The 17,693-nt window shown below is 35.7% G+C and overlaps 4 protein-coding genes across 4 annotated transcripts; 2 read left to right on the top strand and 2 right to left on the bottom strand.

Annotated features, from left to right (window-relative positions):
* Positions 1-4,969: 4,969 nt before the first annotated feature.
* On the bottom strand, positions 4,970-5,956 carry LOC117634811. Its single transcript, XM_034369052.1, has one exon. The coding sequence runs from the start codon at positions 5,789-5,791 to the stop codon at positions 5,324-5,326; it is 468 nt and encodes a 155-aa protein (XP_034224943.1). The 5' UTR covers positions 5,792-5,956; the 3' UTR covers positions 4,970-5,323.
* Positions 5,957-8,561: 2,605 nt separating this feature from the next.
* Positions 8,562-10,438, top strand: LOC117634558. The gene is made up of 6 exons (XM_034368716.1): positions 8,562-9,015; positions 9,120-9,201; positions 9,315-9,381; positions 9,641-9,829; positions 9,929-9,989; positions 10,068-10,438. The coding sequence occupies exons 1-6, from the start codon at positions 8,790-8,792 to the stop codon at positions 10,226-10,228; spliced, it is 786 nt and encodes a 261-aa protein (XP_034224607.1). The 5' UTR covers positions 8,562-8,789; the 3' UTR covers positions 10,229-10,438.
* Positions 10,439-12,379: 1,941 nt separating this feature from the next.
* On the top strand, positions 12,380-13,940 carry LOC117635405. Its single transcript, XM_034369732.1, has 6 exons — positions 12,380-12,594; positions 12,845-12,911; positions 13,028-13,216; positions 13,300-13,360; positions 13,461-13,680; positions 13,745-13,940. Exons 1-6 carry the CDS (start codon positions 12,380-12,382, stop codon positions 13,938-13,940), a joined length of 948 nt encoding a protein of 315 aa, XP_034225623.1.
* Positions 13,941-14,233: 293 nt separating this feature from the next.
* LOC117633468 (AT-hook motif nuclear-localized protein 1-like) lies at positions 14,234-17,372 on the bottom strand. Its single transcript, XM_034367091.1, has 6 exons — positions 16,689-17,372; positions 15,862-15,929; positions 15,637-15,768; positions 15,113-15,274; positions 14,534-14,878; positions 14,234-14,439 (listed from the first exon to the last, which is right to left on the bottom strand). The coding sequence occupies exons 1-5, from the start codon at positions 17,131-17,133 to the stop codon at positions 14,540-14,542; spliced, it is 1,146 nt and encodes a 381-aa protein (XP_034222982.1). The 5' UTR covers positions 17,134-17,372; the 3' UTR covers positions 14,234-14,439; positions 14,534-14,539.
* Between the last annotated feature and the right edge of the window lie 321 nt (positions 17,373-17,693).

Consider the following 17,693-nt stretch of genomic DNA (forward strand, 5'->3'; position numbering starts at 1 on the left):
GAGCTTAAATTGATGTACAATTAGAAGATTTGAGAGCTTCTCTCTCTCCCTCCTCTCTTCTGCCCTATATTAGGGGGAGAGTGGAGCCACAAAATGCTCTTACGTAAAATAGAGAATAATTTAAGGAGTCGATCAATCTTTTTTTTTTTTTGTGTTTAAATTTCGTATTTTGAGAAAGGATATGAATTATAGCACACTCCAGAGCTATCACCTACTTTGTACAATGTACATTTTTCTTAACAACGGCTACAACGCAAAAAGGTGTAACCCCTTTATTGTTTACATTTTTTATCAAAGAAACAAAAAATATATATGACATCCTCTTTTCTTTCTTTAAATAAGTGTTTTATAGCTCAAGTGTGCACTCAAATTGTGATTCGCATAAAAAATGAATATCTCCTTACAAAGAATGGGGCAAGCAGAATGGTAAAAGAAATGAAGAGGTTGTAAAATGGTATGCTAATGAGCTATTTACAAAAAAGGCAAATAGAAAGCAAAAAGAAGGGAAAGAAAGAAAGGGCGATGAGGTGTTGTTGTAGTCGGTCCAGAAATCATGTAACGACGGGAAAAGTATTGGTGTTGGTGTCGTCCATGTCTATGTCTATGGGACAGCTCAGATGGTTCTCGTGTGACATGCTTTTTAGTGAGAAGATCGGAGTGTGGTTTTCTAGTTTTTCAACGAATTTGTACCTTTGCATGTTTATACGAATGCTCTCCAATTTCTAATTTGGTATTTTGTAGACCAAAATATCACTGGCACCGACAAAAAGTATGAATAAATTGGAACAACTATCACATGTACAATAAAAACATTTTCCAGAACATGCAATCTCCTTTGCCACCGCCAAAGTTATGGTCAACCTGAATTTTTCTATATTTCTTTTGAGCATGTAGCATTTTAAAACAATCTATACTTTTTTTTTGCAGTATGCATCACACTAGAATTATTATTATTATTTTTGGAGAAGTATCGTTGACTAGGCTTTTTCTTCTTTTATTTATTCACAACTAACCCTATTCGACAAGAATTAAAAAGAAAGTCTGAATTAATAATCACCTACATGTTGCTTGTTCAACTGAATACAAGCTTTGAGTTATCTAATTGTAATTGTCACACTATTTTTTTGTTTTTTTGGGAGAAATATGGTTGACTAGGCTTTTTCTTCTTTTATTTATTCACAACTAACCCTATTTGACAAGAATTAAAAAGAAAGTCTGAATTAATTGTCACCTATCTCTCCTTTTCTTCACCTAAAACTATTATGTTATTTTCAAAGCATATCCAATCTACAATCAACGGCATTAACATTTTAATATAATTAATCAACTTAATTTTCAATTTTAGAATGATCTTCTCTCATATATCACAGCTACAATGATCCCCAGTAAGGCTTTTGCTATTTTTTGTATGTGTATTTTATAAATATTTTAAAAAATGGTTTTTTTTTTTTATACAAATAAAAGATATTCCATTCTTGGTAGTGCATTTAACCTTTTTGGTTCATGTCATAGCATCCGTGCAGTATGTGTGAGTTTAATATATTATCGTCATTCTCAATAAGAAAAGTCTTAAAAAAAACAAAAAAACTCAGTCATATTGTATTATTCTTTAATATATATTTATTTTTAGGTATGAAAATATTTATTTATATTTGACAGGGTTGGTGGGCTTGGACGCCCATAGGAAACATAGAAATGATATCCCATCTACCATTTCCATTGCCTAAAAAACTTGATATATTGGTGTTGTGCACCTTGTTTGTTGTACTCATGAAGCTCTCAATCTCATTCCTTCGTAGTTCAAAACCTAAATGTTGAAAGTCTCTACGTCTATGTTGATCTAGACACCCTACCTATTCCACTCATCTCATACCCATTTTGAATTTGACTCCTAATTTTTTAAAGCAAAGAAAGGAAAAAAAAAATTAAAAATAAAACTTCATTGTGTGGGCATTTTTTGCTATAATATATATATATATATATATTATTTTGGCTTATAGCTGAAATTTGCCACCATTAATCACAATAAGGAAAACTTGAGGGCAGTGTGTTCCACCAGAGATGTGGCAATCTTAACAGTGTTTTATTCTTTCTTCATGGTCTTAGTTACAATGATTATGAGATTACTTGTTTTAGTATGAAACCAAGACAAATGTTGAACTTTGAAAGCAACCAAAATGTGTACTTCACAATTAAATAATTTCTTATCTCTTTTTCCTTTCCTTTCGCAGCAAAAACTGCTTATCCAAGCTCATTCTTTGTCAAGAATTTCACTAATAAACTTATTTTAAGATGATATAATATACAAAAAAATCCTTGTATAGTCTATTTAGAGCAAAAAATTCAAAACTAGTCACTTTTTATTTTCTAATTAATTCTTATAAATAAAAAAAGTTCCTTCTTCGTCTCCATTATTGATTTTTAAAAGGATTAATTGTATCTTTTTTGGTGGTTTGTTTTGGCCCCAGAGTTTTAAGCATTAGAATAAGAAAAGTGTCTTCAAAGTAGCTAAGGCCAGAACACGAGTGGCTGAAAGATTAAATTAGTGCATAACTTCTTTTGAGTTGATTTTGAGATCTGCTCTTTGGATCCTTTTAATTACTTTTTTACATGCTTTATGGCGAATCATTCTAATTATCATTTCTAAGCCAGCTGAGAATCCAATTGCTGATGCTGCTAATCATTTCCGCCATAATATTATGAGACCGATGGGCGTATCCAAGTATACAGATATAGGTGATTTTGTTTGTTAACTTACATCATGCATCTTAATAAGAATTCAATAAACTAATGATTCAAATCGATAGTCCGATAACATAACATGATAAATTGTCTAACAACAACGGATATATTACTTGAACATTATAACGTGTTATGTTGACAAACGGGCCATATCATAATTTCATGACGTCGACTAACAGTAGAAAATTACTCGTTTACGCTAATGCATCCAATTCAAACACGCAGTTAATTAACGTTTGAAACGAATACTGGTAAGTACATTTATAAAATACAAACAAGTATGCTATGGTCATGCGTCGGTAATCTTACAAACATAGAACACATGGAACCGACAATGGTTACCATTGGAAACGTTAGAACTTCCTTTTTTGCCAGCACCATAAGATGCATACAGAATTATCCTTTTAACCAAAGGCATGATTCGTTTTCAGCAACCAGCAACCAGCGACCAGCCATCAAATCATCTCTTCAACTCAAGCCCTGCGCTGTCATCCATTTTGTGTTCTGTCTGTGTTGGAAAATAAATTTAAGCTTGATGGTTTTCTTAATCTTCAATAATAAGTTCAAATGATTGTACCATTTTGGTGACAGATCCACAGCATCTCTAAACATGTGTTAGTGCATGACTCGCAGTCAAGAAAATCTCGTACTACTTCCACAATTTTTAGATCTTTTGAAAACACATTTGGTGGTTTAAGTTTCTATGAATTCATACAAATGTTTTTTTTTTTTTTCATAGGAAAAATAATAGTAATTATTGATGAAACATAACAAAATACAAAAGAGTTATAATGCTGAATATATGTATAATATCTTCAGTAACGAAACACAACAAAATATTAATTTGATATAGAGAGAATTACGCCTAAACAAGAAATGACGTATTCATACGAATCTTATATATGTAAAAAAAGGTTAGGTAGGTTGGAGAGTGTTTTGGCACCTTTTTAGCTATTAATTAACAAGCCGCTAATAACAAGTTTTGTAACTAAGGAATACTTACATAATATGATCAATGATCATATTCCATTACCAAACAGAATTAGGGAATAAAACATTTGTATAAAAAGACTGTAATGTTCAACAAGTTGTAATGCTTCACCAACCTGTTCTTAATAATATTAGAATTATGAAACGTGCACGTTTGTGATGTGAGGGTCACCATTTGGATAGGTAATTAAGTTAGAAGCAATTAGGTCAATTTAGGTTCACAAATAATTGATCGCATGTTGTAGGGGGGCCGCTAAACGTTCAAAACATAAGTTAGATAGCAGTCATGGTGTGATAGTTTAGTTTGTTTCACGTGATTGTTGGTGGACTTGGAATGGATTATAATAATGTTACTGATCAAACGTAGCTTCATGTATTCTTTGTCAGAATGGTTGGAAACAAGGCAGGAACTGAAAGGACTTGGAACGCACAAACTGGCCTATCGAATAAAACAGAAGTGGGATCAGAATTCTTCATAAAAGGGATGGTTCATCAACATTTCTACAATATTTGGAAGTGATTTTGGGATGTAAATCTCATTCCGTGCTTCTTCATTTACTCACTTTAAATTAAATTTAAAAGATTTATCGGGAGAGTGACTTTTAAAACCTCCATAATAGTGGTTATTAGCCTATTTATCAAGGTTGTTCCATTTTGGGTCCCAAAACAAGTGTTTAGAGCCCATCACGCCCTTTGAAATAAGGACACAACCCAACTGAATTCTGAAGTTTGAACAAACACACCCAATGGTCAATCGTCAACTTGGATTTGGATTCATCAAACACAGTCCAAATTTCAACTTGGCTTTGGCTTATCGACAGAGCCAGTTTAATATCCTACTCGGATTCAATTTTATAAATTCAAAACAAATTTTAATATGACTATTTTTATAAACCCAAACCCAAAAAAAATTAAAAAAAACATCCTCTTTATTGAAAACAATTTTAATATGACTATTTTTATAAACCCAAACCCTAAAATAAAAAATTTTAAAAAAAAAAAAATCCTCATTTATGAAAACAAGAAAGTGAGGTTTTACAATTCAAAAGCCCCAAATTGAAATTGGTTAAGTTTAAAGCCTCAAATTAGTTTTATAACCGAACTAAATTACCACATGTAGTGAGTAGTTTAGTTCCATCATTTCTCCTAAGCGAAAGTTTGGGATAAAACATCATTATACATGGTGATAACTGACAAAAGCAAACATGTGGGAGGATAAAACATACATAATAATACATGATGATTACTAATAAAATGCCCAAGTACAAAGATAAAATAAAACTAAAATAAGCAATTAGGTGGAACTTATGGCGGTTTTCCGAGTAATTTGCTTCAATTTAGGCGGATTCCGGCGGCTTAACTACCTAAAGTGGGGCACAAGTAATGTAACATGCATTAGGCAACAAGTGCAAGTTTTTGAGGAAGTGTGGTTAACAAACTTATATCGAAACATTTCATGTCATAGGTACAAAAAAGATGCACAAAATCAAAGTTACATAAATTTAGACAACAAATTTAAACACAGCATACATGATTTTTCTTTTTTTTTGTCAACAAAACCACATCACTTCTGGTGGGTGTTAGGAATCAACTAAGTTTCGAGGTGGTTGTGAGGAGGAACCACCTCAACCCTAGCAACCCCCTCCCTGTTCTCAGCAGCCTTAGCCACCTCAACCTTCCCCACCACCAACCCCGCCACGTCAGCATCCTCCCCCTTCACAATCCTCTCCTCCGCCACCTCGTCCACGTAGTTCGGGTCCCCCTCATCAATAGCCGGTGGGACCGGGTCCATCTCATTCTCCGCCACGTCATCAGGCCCCTCCCACGTGTACTTGCCCCCGTGGCCGGACTTCGGCGGCCGCTGCCCGATCCCAGTCCCGTCTCTCGGGTGGCGCTCGAGGCGCTGCACGCCTTTGTCGACGAGCTTCTTCTCGATGTACTTGATTGTGTCGACGTTGTGGGTGTGGAGCTCCGTCTTCTCCTCTCTCTTTCGACCCTCCTCGTCGTGGCTCACCGCTCGGATCGTCACCGTGTCTTTCTTGGCGTCGATGGGCTTCATTTGTGTTTTCTGCACTCTACGTGTTCGTCGTTTTGTAATGGAGGAGACCCAAGTCTCTGTGTTTGTTATATAAGATATGAGAGGCACAGAGAGAGAGAGAGAGAGTACTGGAAGGTGCTGGAAAGATATTGGGCGTTTGGAAAAGGTGTCTCTAGTAGCTTCTGCCGTGTGGTGTGTATGGCAGATTCCCACGTTTTGTTCTGGTAAATCTGAGAAGGTTCTGCATGGATATTATTATTAAAGGTAACATTTTGGACTTCTGTGTGTTATGGATGGTTCTTCATGGATTCAATTTGAACAAGCCCAAATTATTCAAAAGACTGCAACTTGGGCCTAATTCTAATAAATCTTTGACCCAAATCAATAAAGTGGACACCCAGATAGCCCAGAAGACCTAGTTGAATTGAATGAATACGTAAAAGAAGAGTGTTGCCAAGATTTCGCTTGTTCATCTCATAATTATCATTCCAAGTGATGTTTTTTTAATTATTTGATTTGAGCTACAAACCCTTTGTGCCGAACTTAACTATGTCCTATTGAATTTGAACAACATATATTCTAGCAAAAATCAACATGAGATCAACGATCCAGATTCACAATGACAATGGAAACATTCTCTATGTTACATGAGAAGAAGAGAGCATTTCTCATCATCCCTCTCTTGTGCTGGTCCAGTTATTTGCTTTGATGATAAATGAAGAGTTATTGTAATATGAACTGCATGCAGGAGTTGCGAGTCCCAAGCGACACCATTAACATTTCTTTGAATATCTTTGACCCCTTGTATTGTATTACAAAACGACGTTAACTGTGTCCAAGGCAGAAAACTAGTAAATAACCTAGTAATTAAAGAATTTGAAGGGTGTTCTTTTCAGTAACGTTCCCAATAAAATGAACCTTGGAAGTTGGAACACAGAAGTTGATGAGCTGCCTTTCTTGCTCTACTATAAATTGGCGATGTGTTACTCAGCACAAGTTTTAGAGCATTGAATAGTTTGCCATGACACTGATTATGATGATGATGATGAAAATAGTGCTTCATGTGACAGTGATGAAAGCGACTGTGGGCTTTCATTCTCTTCTTCATTGTTGGTGCAGTCTTTAAAAGACCTTTTGTTGAAGAGTTCATGCAGTTCTGCCTCGAAAGATTTGATTTGAAGTTGGAATTTGGAGCTCTGCCCAAGAGTCTATATTTGTTTGAATATACTTAACATCTTCAAAAAATGTACTTGATGCCTCTTTTTACCAAACTTAAGGGGACAAAATGGTCATGAAAAATGTGCATATAATGTTCACCTATTTTACCAAACTTTCCTATGGAAGAGAGAAAATGAAATTCAAATGGGGAGGAGGGTTACATTTCCCCCCTTATTTTCCTTTGTGTCAAGCAACCATTTTTCATGCGTGAATTTACCAACCATGTGAAAGTAATTGATTTCCCGTCCCCAAACCTCCTTTTTCATGAACTAAACGCGACCTTCGAGTACTTTGTAATGCTTGAACTAGTAAGTCATATCTGCAAAACTCTCTTTATCAATATTTTCAGACTCACTTCTTATATCTTCCATTTTTCAGATTAGGCTAGTGAATTTGGGCTCTTCAAACCATTTATTTTTATAAAAATATTGGGTGTTGTGTTTTTGTAGTACAAACCTGCAATTGATGTAATAATTATTTCCAATCTTTACTTTTTTGATAATCAGATAAGTTTGTGATTAAAGCCATGGAAGTGTGAGGGGTTAAAGTAAATACTTTTACCTTTAGGAGGTATAAAGTAGTTGTCGAGCTCAATAAATATATTGATTCATAACTCCATAATCATCATGGAGAATTTTTGCTCACCGCATTAATCAAAAATATATGCTCACCATCATCCTTAAAAAATGACACTTATCTCATAGTTTTTTTTTCATACTTTTTTTTAATATTTTTTTTTTTTGCCAAACACTTATCTCATAGTTAACCTTGGTTAACTTTTATGTGAGAATAAATTAAAAAATCGAAAGAGGGCAGAATGATTGCATGTCTTTAAATCCAATTTGGAATTATAGTTATTATTGGTATTGTTAGGGGTAAACAACATCATCCCTTCAAACATTGAATCCATGTCATCTTCCTCTATATGATTTGGCTGCCCCCTAAACCCAAAACTAAAACTAAAACTAAAATCTTCCAAATTCAATACACCACCAAATTATGAATCAATCAAAATCTAACAAAATAAAATAAGGAATTGCTTGCTCTTAGGCTTAATTCCAATTTCAAAGCTCAAAGCTTCCCTCTTTGATTTTTGATGGGTGTGGCAGTTGGTTACTAATACTAGTGCGCTGTAGAAAGAGAGATTTTGAGATTGATGAAGTAGGCACCATCAACTGAGCTGAATTTCTTAAGATTTGTAAGCTGAGTGACTTTAATGGAGAGAGAGACAGAGACAGAGAAAGGTCGGGGGAGGAGAAAAGAAATAATGAAATGAAATAAAATAAAAATAAAAGGAAGAGGGAAAGAAGGAAAAAAGGGGAGTGTGTTGTGATGTGGGCTCTTTTTCGATTTTTTTTAAATTTATTCTCACATACGGGACATGTGTCACCTTTTAAAGATAGTGGTGAACATACACCTTTAATTTATGTGGTGAATAAAAATGCTCCATAATCATGAAGCATGGAATGCCACCAGTTCAATAATTATGAAAAACACTCAAAAAGTGGTCAACAACTGATAAAGGCTCTCATAAATATCATCTAATGTATAAATCAACTACTGCGGTGGGGGAGAAAGCAAAAGACACGTCCTCGTACTATGTTTGAATATCGCTTGTATAAAACAAAATAAATAAATAAAGTTGCTTTTTCTAAAAGCATTTCAACCGTTAGATGATAAAGAAATTTATGCTTTCTTTCAAGTATTCCTTTAATCTTTAAGGAAGCGTGTCGAAATTTATGTTGTTTGTGTTTCCTCCGATCCTGATATATACATATTTTTGTCTTTCTGTGGTGCCTGCATGCCAAAGATGTCAGAAAAGTTGAAGAACAAAGTTGAATGTTCTGGTAACAAGAGTAGTGAAGCCAAAGAATGTGGCCTCCCTTTGGAGAAACTGAAACTTGGTCCAAGGAAGAAGCTTCTTATTCTTGGTGTAGGAGGATTGCTCTGTCATAGGGTATACCGCTGTGAAAAATCCAGCATACCGAAATTCCGCTGTCCAGATGCTGCATATGGAAACTTTTACGGTATTAAAATTCTTGCACATATTTTTCGTCTTCTTTTTTAAGTTTGTAGGAAGTTCAACTTTTGCTCATGAAGACCTCTTCATTTTTCTCAATCTTTTTCACAGTGTACAAGAGGCCTTACTGTGAAGATTTTATGAAATTTTGCTTGGAAAGATTTGAAGTAGGAATATGGTCTTCTGCAAGGGAGTGTGTAACTCTTACCCCACTTTTCCCATTTCGATTTAAAATGAATCGTTTTGCATCATGCTTTAATTTCCCAATTTGGAGTGGTTTATTTGTTTCTGGTGTTTTTGTGACAGATGGTACATGGACAGCGCCTTGGATTGTGTGATGAAGGGATTGAGGAGAAAATTGGTATTTGTTTGGGTAAGTACATATCATGCTCTTGTTCTTCTAATCCTTTTATTCATTTCCAGAATAATATATTGGTAATTTATTCAAAGTTTTCAACTTTTTTCTTTTTTAGGAACTTTTCTATTAAGGGGGGCGATAATATACAAAATTCACACACAATACACAAATACTAAGACTCAAAACCACTACACTAGTTGGTTATTTACGTGTTTTGAGGTTTTTATGTGTGATGTTTTGACCCTTTTTTTTTTTTTTTTTTTTTGGGGGTTAGGATCAAGCTGAATGTACTGATTCTGGGTTCATGGCCTTGGAGAAGAGAGACAAGCCTATCTTACTGAAGGAGTTGAAGAAAATATGGGAAAACAAGGGTTCCAAAGCCACCCTTCCATCTTGGATTGTGCAGTATTCTTCAACCAACACACTATTAATAACAACTCCTTACAAGGCTCTGCTAAACCCTGTAATTTATGTTATGCTTTAGTGCTGTTTTCTGATGAACATCTCATCTCATCTTATCAGATTGTTTTTTGTTTAATTCTTGGATTTGTTTTCTCTGCAGCCTCACACATCCATTTGTCCTGCTGAATACAAAGTTGACCAAGTTGATGGCATGGCTTTAGGTGAGTAGAATTTAATTGTCTTGAGAAAAATTGCTTTCTCATTTATTCACAGGGGTTACCTTTTAATTGTGTCATTAGGCCCTAAAGGTGAGTTGAGGCTTTACTTGGAAGGACTGGCAGATGCAGATGATGTTACTTCTTATGTTGAAAAGCATCCAATTGGCCAGCCTGCAATAACTAGTGCTCATGCTGATTGGGATTTCTATTCAAATATTATCAGTCATTTTCAGAAGGATTGAGCTGTTGCAGAAAGAAAAAAACTCCATTGTTATGAAGCTGAAGTGGTTTAAGTGATTTTGTTGTCCAGGGATTTGTTGGATATGTTCTGCTTTTAACTAAAATCTTGGCCTTTTTAGCAGCAGCAGTGTCTCTTTTGCATTTGCATATCATTATACCGCTACGAAAGAGAAAGAGCCAATATAACAAGCTTTCGCTATGTTGATGCATCATATGGAAGCTTTCATGGTATCACACAATTTGTTTTTCTTCTAACTTGTTAACAAATTAGAATTTTGTTCCTCACGGAGAATCTATTCTTTTTATTTTTTGTTATTAATATTTTAATCAATTTAAAATTAACAAAAATTGAAAAATGTGGGACCCACAGTGCCACATAGGCAACTAACGAAAAGATCTGACAGAACCTCTAACGGCGGAATTACATTGTAACAAATTTAAAAGTCCGAGATATGTCATTGTAAAAATTGAGAAGGTATGAACTAACATGTTGTAACAACAGGATACTAAAATGTAATTAACCCAAATATTTAATGCAATTTTTTTATGACTAAGTTACCCTTGTTCTATTCTTAAAACTCTTTCGTATTTCTTTATTTTTAATTAAAAAAAAGTTAAGGGTATTGTTGAAAAACTAAATAATTTTTCAGTCGTAATATTGTACAAACCAAACATAGGAATGAGATAAAATGACATTTCATGATCCTCATTTCCCAATGTTTCCAAATCTAGGAATGAACATTTTCCATTCCCATCTCATAGGAAGTTCAATCTGCGAACTAAACGGGCCCATATGGTGCATGCGTTAAGTAACAAATTTCACTCTTCAAATTGTCACATAGGTCAACAAAGTACAATTTAAAGTGTTTAGTTTGCCTTGCTAATGCTGGTGAAATGACAATCGGATAAGTTTGTGATTTTTGAAAATAAGCGATAGTATATTCCTGATGAACAAACAAAAGTAGAAAGTAACTATGTGCCGAATATGGGTAAATCTTCTTCAGTGACCAAACACAACAACTTGTTGAATTTATCTGGAGAGAATCACGCACAACCCAAACAATGACTAAATCCCCGGTCCAGCAACCAGAAGCACATGTACTTAGATCTACAATACAAATCTGCCATGCAATCCGTATCGAAAGCCAAAAGCTAAAAAGAAATAAAAATCTTAAATAGAAAACAAATCACAACAAACTCCTAAAGAGTTTATGAAAATTATTAGTCTAAAACAAAACTAAGAAACAAGACCACCGCTTCACATCTTTCAGGCAATCCGAAGAAAATCATAGCGCCGTACCGGCTAAACCCATAGTCCCGCACTGGCTAAACCTGAACCCAACGCAACCAAACATCTTCCCCTCTTTAGAGCTCCAAAGTATGTCGAAGGGAGCCAACTCCTTGTGTACGTTGGCCAAAATTTGGTGACTAAATCAAGGCGACAACATCGTTTCAAGGCGATTGGTTCCACATCACAGAATAAACTAACAATCTTGAGGAAAAAAGGAGGGAAGGAGAAAATAAGGGATGAAAGGAGAGGAGAGGAGGTAGGAAAGGAGGCCGACAACCCCAAAAGGGGGCAACAACCCTTAAAAAATTCAGAGAGTGTTTAAGATAAGTTTGTGATTAAAGCCATGGATTAAGGTTAGGATAGTATCGTTGTCGAGCTCAATAAATATGATTCATAACCCCATAATCATGAAGCTTGGAAAGCCACCCATTCAATAAAGAGGTCGTCAACAACTGATAAAAAGGCTCTCATAAATCTCATCTAATCTATAAATCAACTACTGCTGTGGGTGCTATTAATAAAATAATAAAAGAAGTTGCTTTCTTTAGTACTAAAAGCATTTCAATTTTCAGATGATAATAAATCTAAAGAATAAGAAGTGAGTCAAAATTTATCTTCTTCTTTTTTCCCTGGTCCTGACCCTATATACATAGTTTTGTCTTTCCATGGTGTTTCTCTAAAAGCATTTCAACCGTTAGATGATAATAGATCTCAAGGTTAAGCATTTACTAAAGAAATTTATGCTTTCTTTCAAGTATTTGCTTAACCTTTAAGGAAGTGTGTCAAAATTTAAGTTTTTTGTGTGTCCTCCAATCCTGATATATACATATTTTTGTCTTTCCATGGTGCATGCATGCCAAAGATGTCAGAAAAGTTGAAGGGCAAAGTTGAACGTTCTGGTAACAGTAGTAGTGAAGCCAAAGAATGTGGCCTCCCTTTGGAGAAACTGAACCTTGGTCCAAGAAAGAAGCTTCTTGTTCTTAGCCTTGGCGGGTTGCTTTGTCATAGGGTACACCGCTACGAAAGAGCCAATATACCACGCTTTCGCTATGTTGATGCATCATATGGAAGCTTTTTGTTTTTCTTCCAACTTGTTAGCAAATTAGAATTTTGTTCCTCACTGAAAATCTGTTCCTTTTTTTTTTGCTCTTCTCTTGCACAGTTTACAAAAGGCCACACTCTGAAGATTTTATGAAATTCTGTTTAGAAAGATTTGATGTTGGAATATGTTCTTCTGCAAAGGAGTATACAACTCTACATCCAAATTTGCTTAGCTAGATTTGTTTCCTTGCTTGATGCCCTTTCTGGTCTTTTATTTGATTAACAGATGTTATTTGGACATTGCCTTGGATTGTGTGATGAAAGGACTGAGGAGTAAACTGGTATTTGCTTGGGTAAGTAAATACTGTACTCTTAACCTTCGAACGCTTCTGTCCGATTTCTAGACATTGATATAGGTTATTTTCTGGAAGTTTCAAACATTTTTTTGTTGTGTTTTTAGTTTCTTTAGGATCAAGTTAAATGCACTGATTCTGGGTTCAAGACCTTGGAGAAGAGAGACAAGCCTCTCTTTCTGAAGGAGTTGAAGAAAGTATGGGAAGGTAAGTGCTCCAAAACCAGATCTTCATCTACTGGGAAATATTCTTCATCAAATACACTGTTGATGGATAACCAGCCTTACAAGGCCCTGCTGAACCCTGTAATATGTTATGCTTACTGCCATTTTCTTGTATAAATCTCAGACTTTTCTGTGTTTAATTTTTGGATTTGTTTCCTCTGCAGCCTCACACAGCTATCTGTCCTGCTGAATACAAGGTTGACCAAGTTGATGACATGGCTTTAGGTGAGTAGAATATAATCATGGTCATTCCTTGGTCTCTAGATTTAATGTAATCTAATTTCTCATTTACTCAAGGGGTTTACTTTTCTAATTGTGTCATTAGGTCCCATGGGTGTATTTGGATGGACTGGCAGATGCAGATGTTCCTTCTTACATCCTCTTTACACCTTTGGGGGGTGTAAATATGTTTTTTGCTCCAATGGGAAACAATGTAAATCTAAAGATGTAAATACTCTTCTCCATTTTTCCTTTACTTTTCTTAGCTGGGTCCCACTTGCAAGAGATGTAAAAAAAGATGTACAATCAATTGCATCTAAATTTACATCTCATGGTGGTGATGTAATTATACATTCATTTACACCCCCCATTGCGGGTGATTCCAATCACATCTCATGGTGGTGATATAATTATACATTCATTTACACCCCCCATTGCGGGTGATTCCAATCACAACAGGTGTATATTTAACATACACTCCATTATACACTGTGGATGCTCTTATGTTAAAATACACTGTGGATGCTCTTATGTTAAAGAGCATCCATTTGGCCAGCCGGCAGTAACCACTGCCCATTTTGATTAGGATTACTATTAAAAGATTATCAGTCGTTTTCAGAAGGTTGAGCAGCTGCCAAAAAAAAATAAAAATCCACTGTGATGAAGCTGGAGTGATTTAAATGAAATTGTTATCAGGGTGTTATGTTGTTTAATTATTTCAGTTGTTGATTTCGAATCTTGAACTAAATTTTGGCCTTGATTTTAAATTATTTCAGTATGTCTTGTGCTTTCGAACGTTCTATTAATGTAGCTGTGCTTTGATTTAATGCATGCATGCAAGTTTGTTTTAAGCACAGAATCCATGTCAAATAACTAAAATTTACTGAGAAATATTCAATCGATAATTTTAGCATATCGAGCTAAAATTGATGCTGCATATGTCACTACTTTGTTACAATCTAATGCTGAAATTGTCCAATTCTGTCACCGAATCATAATGTTACAACAGCAATAATAAAAAATGATTAGTCTGATGCTGCATCCTGTCTTACTCTAAGTACATCTGCAGTTAAGCATTCATCAAGCTGCAGGCATAAGATATGAGATTCAGGTAAAAACGTTTAGCCTTTTGTCTTATACAACACTCATTTTTTTATGGAAGGGATGATTGGATCATACCTTATTCTACTCCCCAGTTACTGATACACCAGGAACGGATACATTAATGTCCGGTGATGGCCTATGTTCTGACTTGAGCTCTGTTCCATTCCATACAGCACTGGTGGATATGGCATTGGAGGTCTGCATTTGGATCATGATTCTATCTGCTTCCCCATGACTTTGTGCTGGTAAAGGGGATATCGTGGTCAATCTGCTCTCACTTTCGGGTTGCGCTTGCGAAATGGGTGTTGCTACTGTGACTGTATCTAGAGAACCTGAGATTGGTGAAGCTACATTGTTCTCACGATAATGCTTCCTTTTATGTGCCTTGTATCCATTTGGCGTGAAGCTCCCAACCACAATCTGACATATTAATCAGAACACAATTCTGTCAATGAGTTAATAAAACGGATTTGATTTTCATTTCAATTGTTTTGAGACAAACGAACTGGTTTAGTTAAACTGCTTATTCCTTGTGGCAAACTATAAAACAAGCAAATGTTGATTGTGCCTGTTCGGTTGTTCAACAAAAGGGGGATCAACAGACATGGGTTTTTCCCAGGCAATTCAAATGGAAATGTGGAAAAAAGGCCTTACTTGGATAGGGCTTGCAGCTGTTAGCAAACCAGCAATACCACCACCTATAACGCGACCATCAGGGCCGGCCAATGAGACGCTCAGGCCACCAGTCCTATTTCTTACACCACCAATCTCAGTGACTGTAAATGATCCAGATAAAGACAATAACTCAAAGCGGCCCTGCAACAAAGTTTTATATTTAAGAAGGGTGCTAAATAAATCTAACCAATAATGACATACTAAATTAGCATATCAGCTGTAGAAAGGCAGCACCAAATAGCAGGAAGCAATAACATTGTTGTTAGTTACAGACTGAGCAACCAGATCAACAATGCAGAAATTCTTTGACTCATTGTAGTATTTTAGATTGACTTCTTAAGCACCATGAGGTAAAAAATCCAATCCAATCCAATCCATTTTTTTATTTAAAAAAAGAACATATTGTAAGGCAGATTTACTTGTAAGCAATTGCAACCAAAAAGAAAAGGGAAAAAGGCCAAATGATGTTGACAGGAAGAGAAAAAGAAAATCCGAAAACATACCTCATATGTCAGAATGCCGCCAGAAGAACCTGGTTGGCGAATGGTGACGTTAGAGACAGCTCCATTGGCAGAGAGAACACAAATTCCTCGAGGACCCTTCTGAGAAAACGAAAGAATTTTGCCTGCAACATCCTGCATGTCAAAAAAAATTTGGACCCTTTGTCAGCTCATGCAATGCAACCCAAAAGCACATTCAGGATCTGTTGAAAGATCCTCATACATTACCTCCCCAGTGCTAACAGTAACCACATGCGGTGTGAAGTCCCCACCAGCTGTGTTTGCAAACAACTCACCTGCCAAAATCAGATTGCAAAGATTAGAAATTGCCCAATTTAAGATAATTGTAAAGCTTGTTTATGACTCTTTTTAAGTGGGAAAACTCAACAAATTACTATGTTAATGTTGCTCACACCATCAAATTTGGAATTATAGACCAAAATCTACACATGCAACTTGACCAAATCTGTCCCCACTTTTTTGTTTTCTTCTGCTATGAACCTCAATAAATTGTCCCTATTGAAAAGGAGAGAAAAATCCCTATAGCCCCACAAAGCTTTATTGTTTGTTTTATTCTCAAGCGGAAAATTCAGATCTTTTACTAGCCATAAGTGAGACTGATTTTCCTAGTACCCAAATGAGGTATTCAACCACAAAGAACCTGTTTGGTTGATGGGAAAAATGGAAGAAAAACAAGAAGGAAAAAGAAAAAAGAATGAGAGTTGTGGTCATTATGGCTACCCTTTCAATTTACCTATTTTAAGGGAAAAAGAAAGTTTATTTTCTTCTTCTTTTAGGTGGGTAAGTTGAGCTTTACACATCAAAAACTGGGGAAAACACAAAAGACAAGCAACCAAACCAAGTACCAACCACATTATCTTAACCAAATCAAAAGATCTTTCCTTTTTGCTGCATTTTCTTGGCAAAAAATCAAACACAGAGAAAACAAAGAAACACCAAAACATACACACACACACACACACACCCCATTGAAGTACCCAGCACTCAAAATCTCAAACTTTGTTATCAGTCCTTCCTTCCCTCTGATAACTTACCTAAAGAAGCAAGAACCTGCCAGTTGCCGGATCCAGGAGGCCTCCCCCTTCCTCTTTTGGAAGACGAAGAAGAAGAAAACTCAGAAGCAGGGGAAGAAAGATAAAACCCAGGTGGTGGTGGTGGGGCCACACCACCACCCTTGTTGATATTACTGTTATACCCCAATCTCAAGTTCCCATCTGCATCATATTTCCTAGGCCTCCCTCTCTTCTTCTTCCCAGACAAATCACCACTTCCAACAGTAGCTGCTGCTGCTGCAATTTCTGCAATTTCTGTTGTTGTTGTTGTTGTTGTTGAAACAGGGTTGTTGCCATTGTTGTTGATGATCTCTGAGCTCATGTTTACATCCATGCCCATGGGTATATTCACCATCTGAGTCGCTGGCGGTGACTCGGTCCCCGAGTTGCCCGGTGACCCAGAAAAAGGGCTCTCCTTTTCCTCCATGGAGAAAACAGAGGCTGAGCTTTGAGAAGGAATTGTAGGTTTTGGTTCTGTGTGGTTGGGGGTTGGAGGAGTTTTGAACAAAGTGTTTAGACTGCAAATGGCGCCAGAAGTAGAAGGTGGTAAAGAGGGCTTTTTTAACTTTGGTGATGTGAGAGTTTATACAAACTTCCCTCCATTAATGGAGGAGAAAAGGACTGTGAAACTGCTATTTTCAGATTTTCTTGTCTGGACTCCACTGTCCTCTCATGAGACAAAATTACCATAAGACTCTGTTCCTCTCTTTGAGAATTAAGATTACCCTTTTACCCCTCTCATTTTAGGGCAATTTATAAAATTTTTTTTTCTTAATTTGTAATTTCATTATTTTTGGGTGAATATTAAAACATATTGACCAAAAAATTTCATGATATTTGATAAGGTATAAATATCTTGCCATTTAAAACTAAATACTTCCTTTAAAAAATGCATATATTTGTAATTTTCCAAATTTAACATTTTGGTTTGGCTTCGAAACTAAATGAAAATAAATAATTAAAAAGTACAAGAAACATCTTGCAAAT

The sequence above is a fragment of the Prunus dulcis genome, chromosome 7, assembly GCF_902201215.1.
Source record: "Prunus dulcis chromosome 7, ALMONDv2, whole genome shotgun sequence".
Taxonomy (NCBI): domain Eukaryota; kingdom Viridiplantae; phylum Streptophyta; class Magnoliopsida; order Rosales; family Rosaceae; genus Prunus; species Prunus dulcis.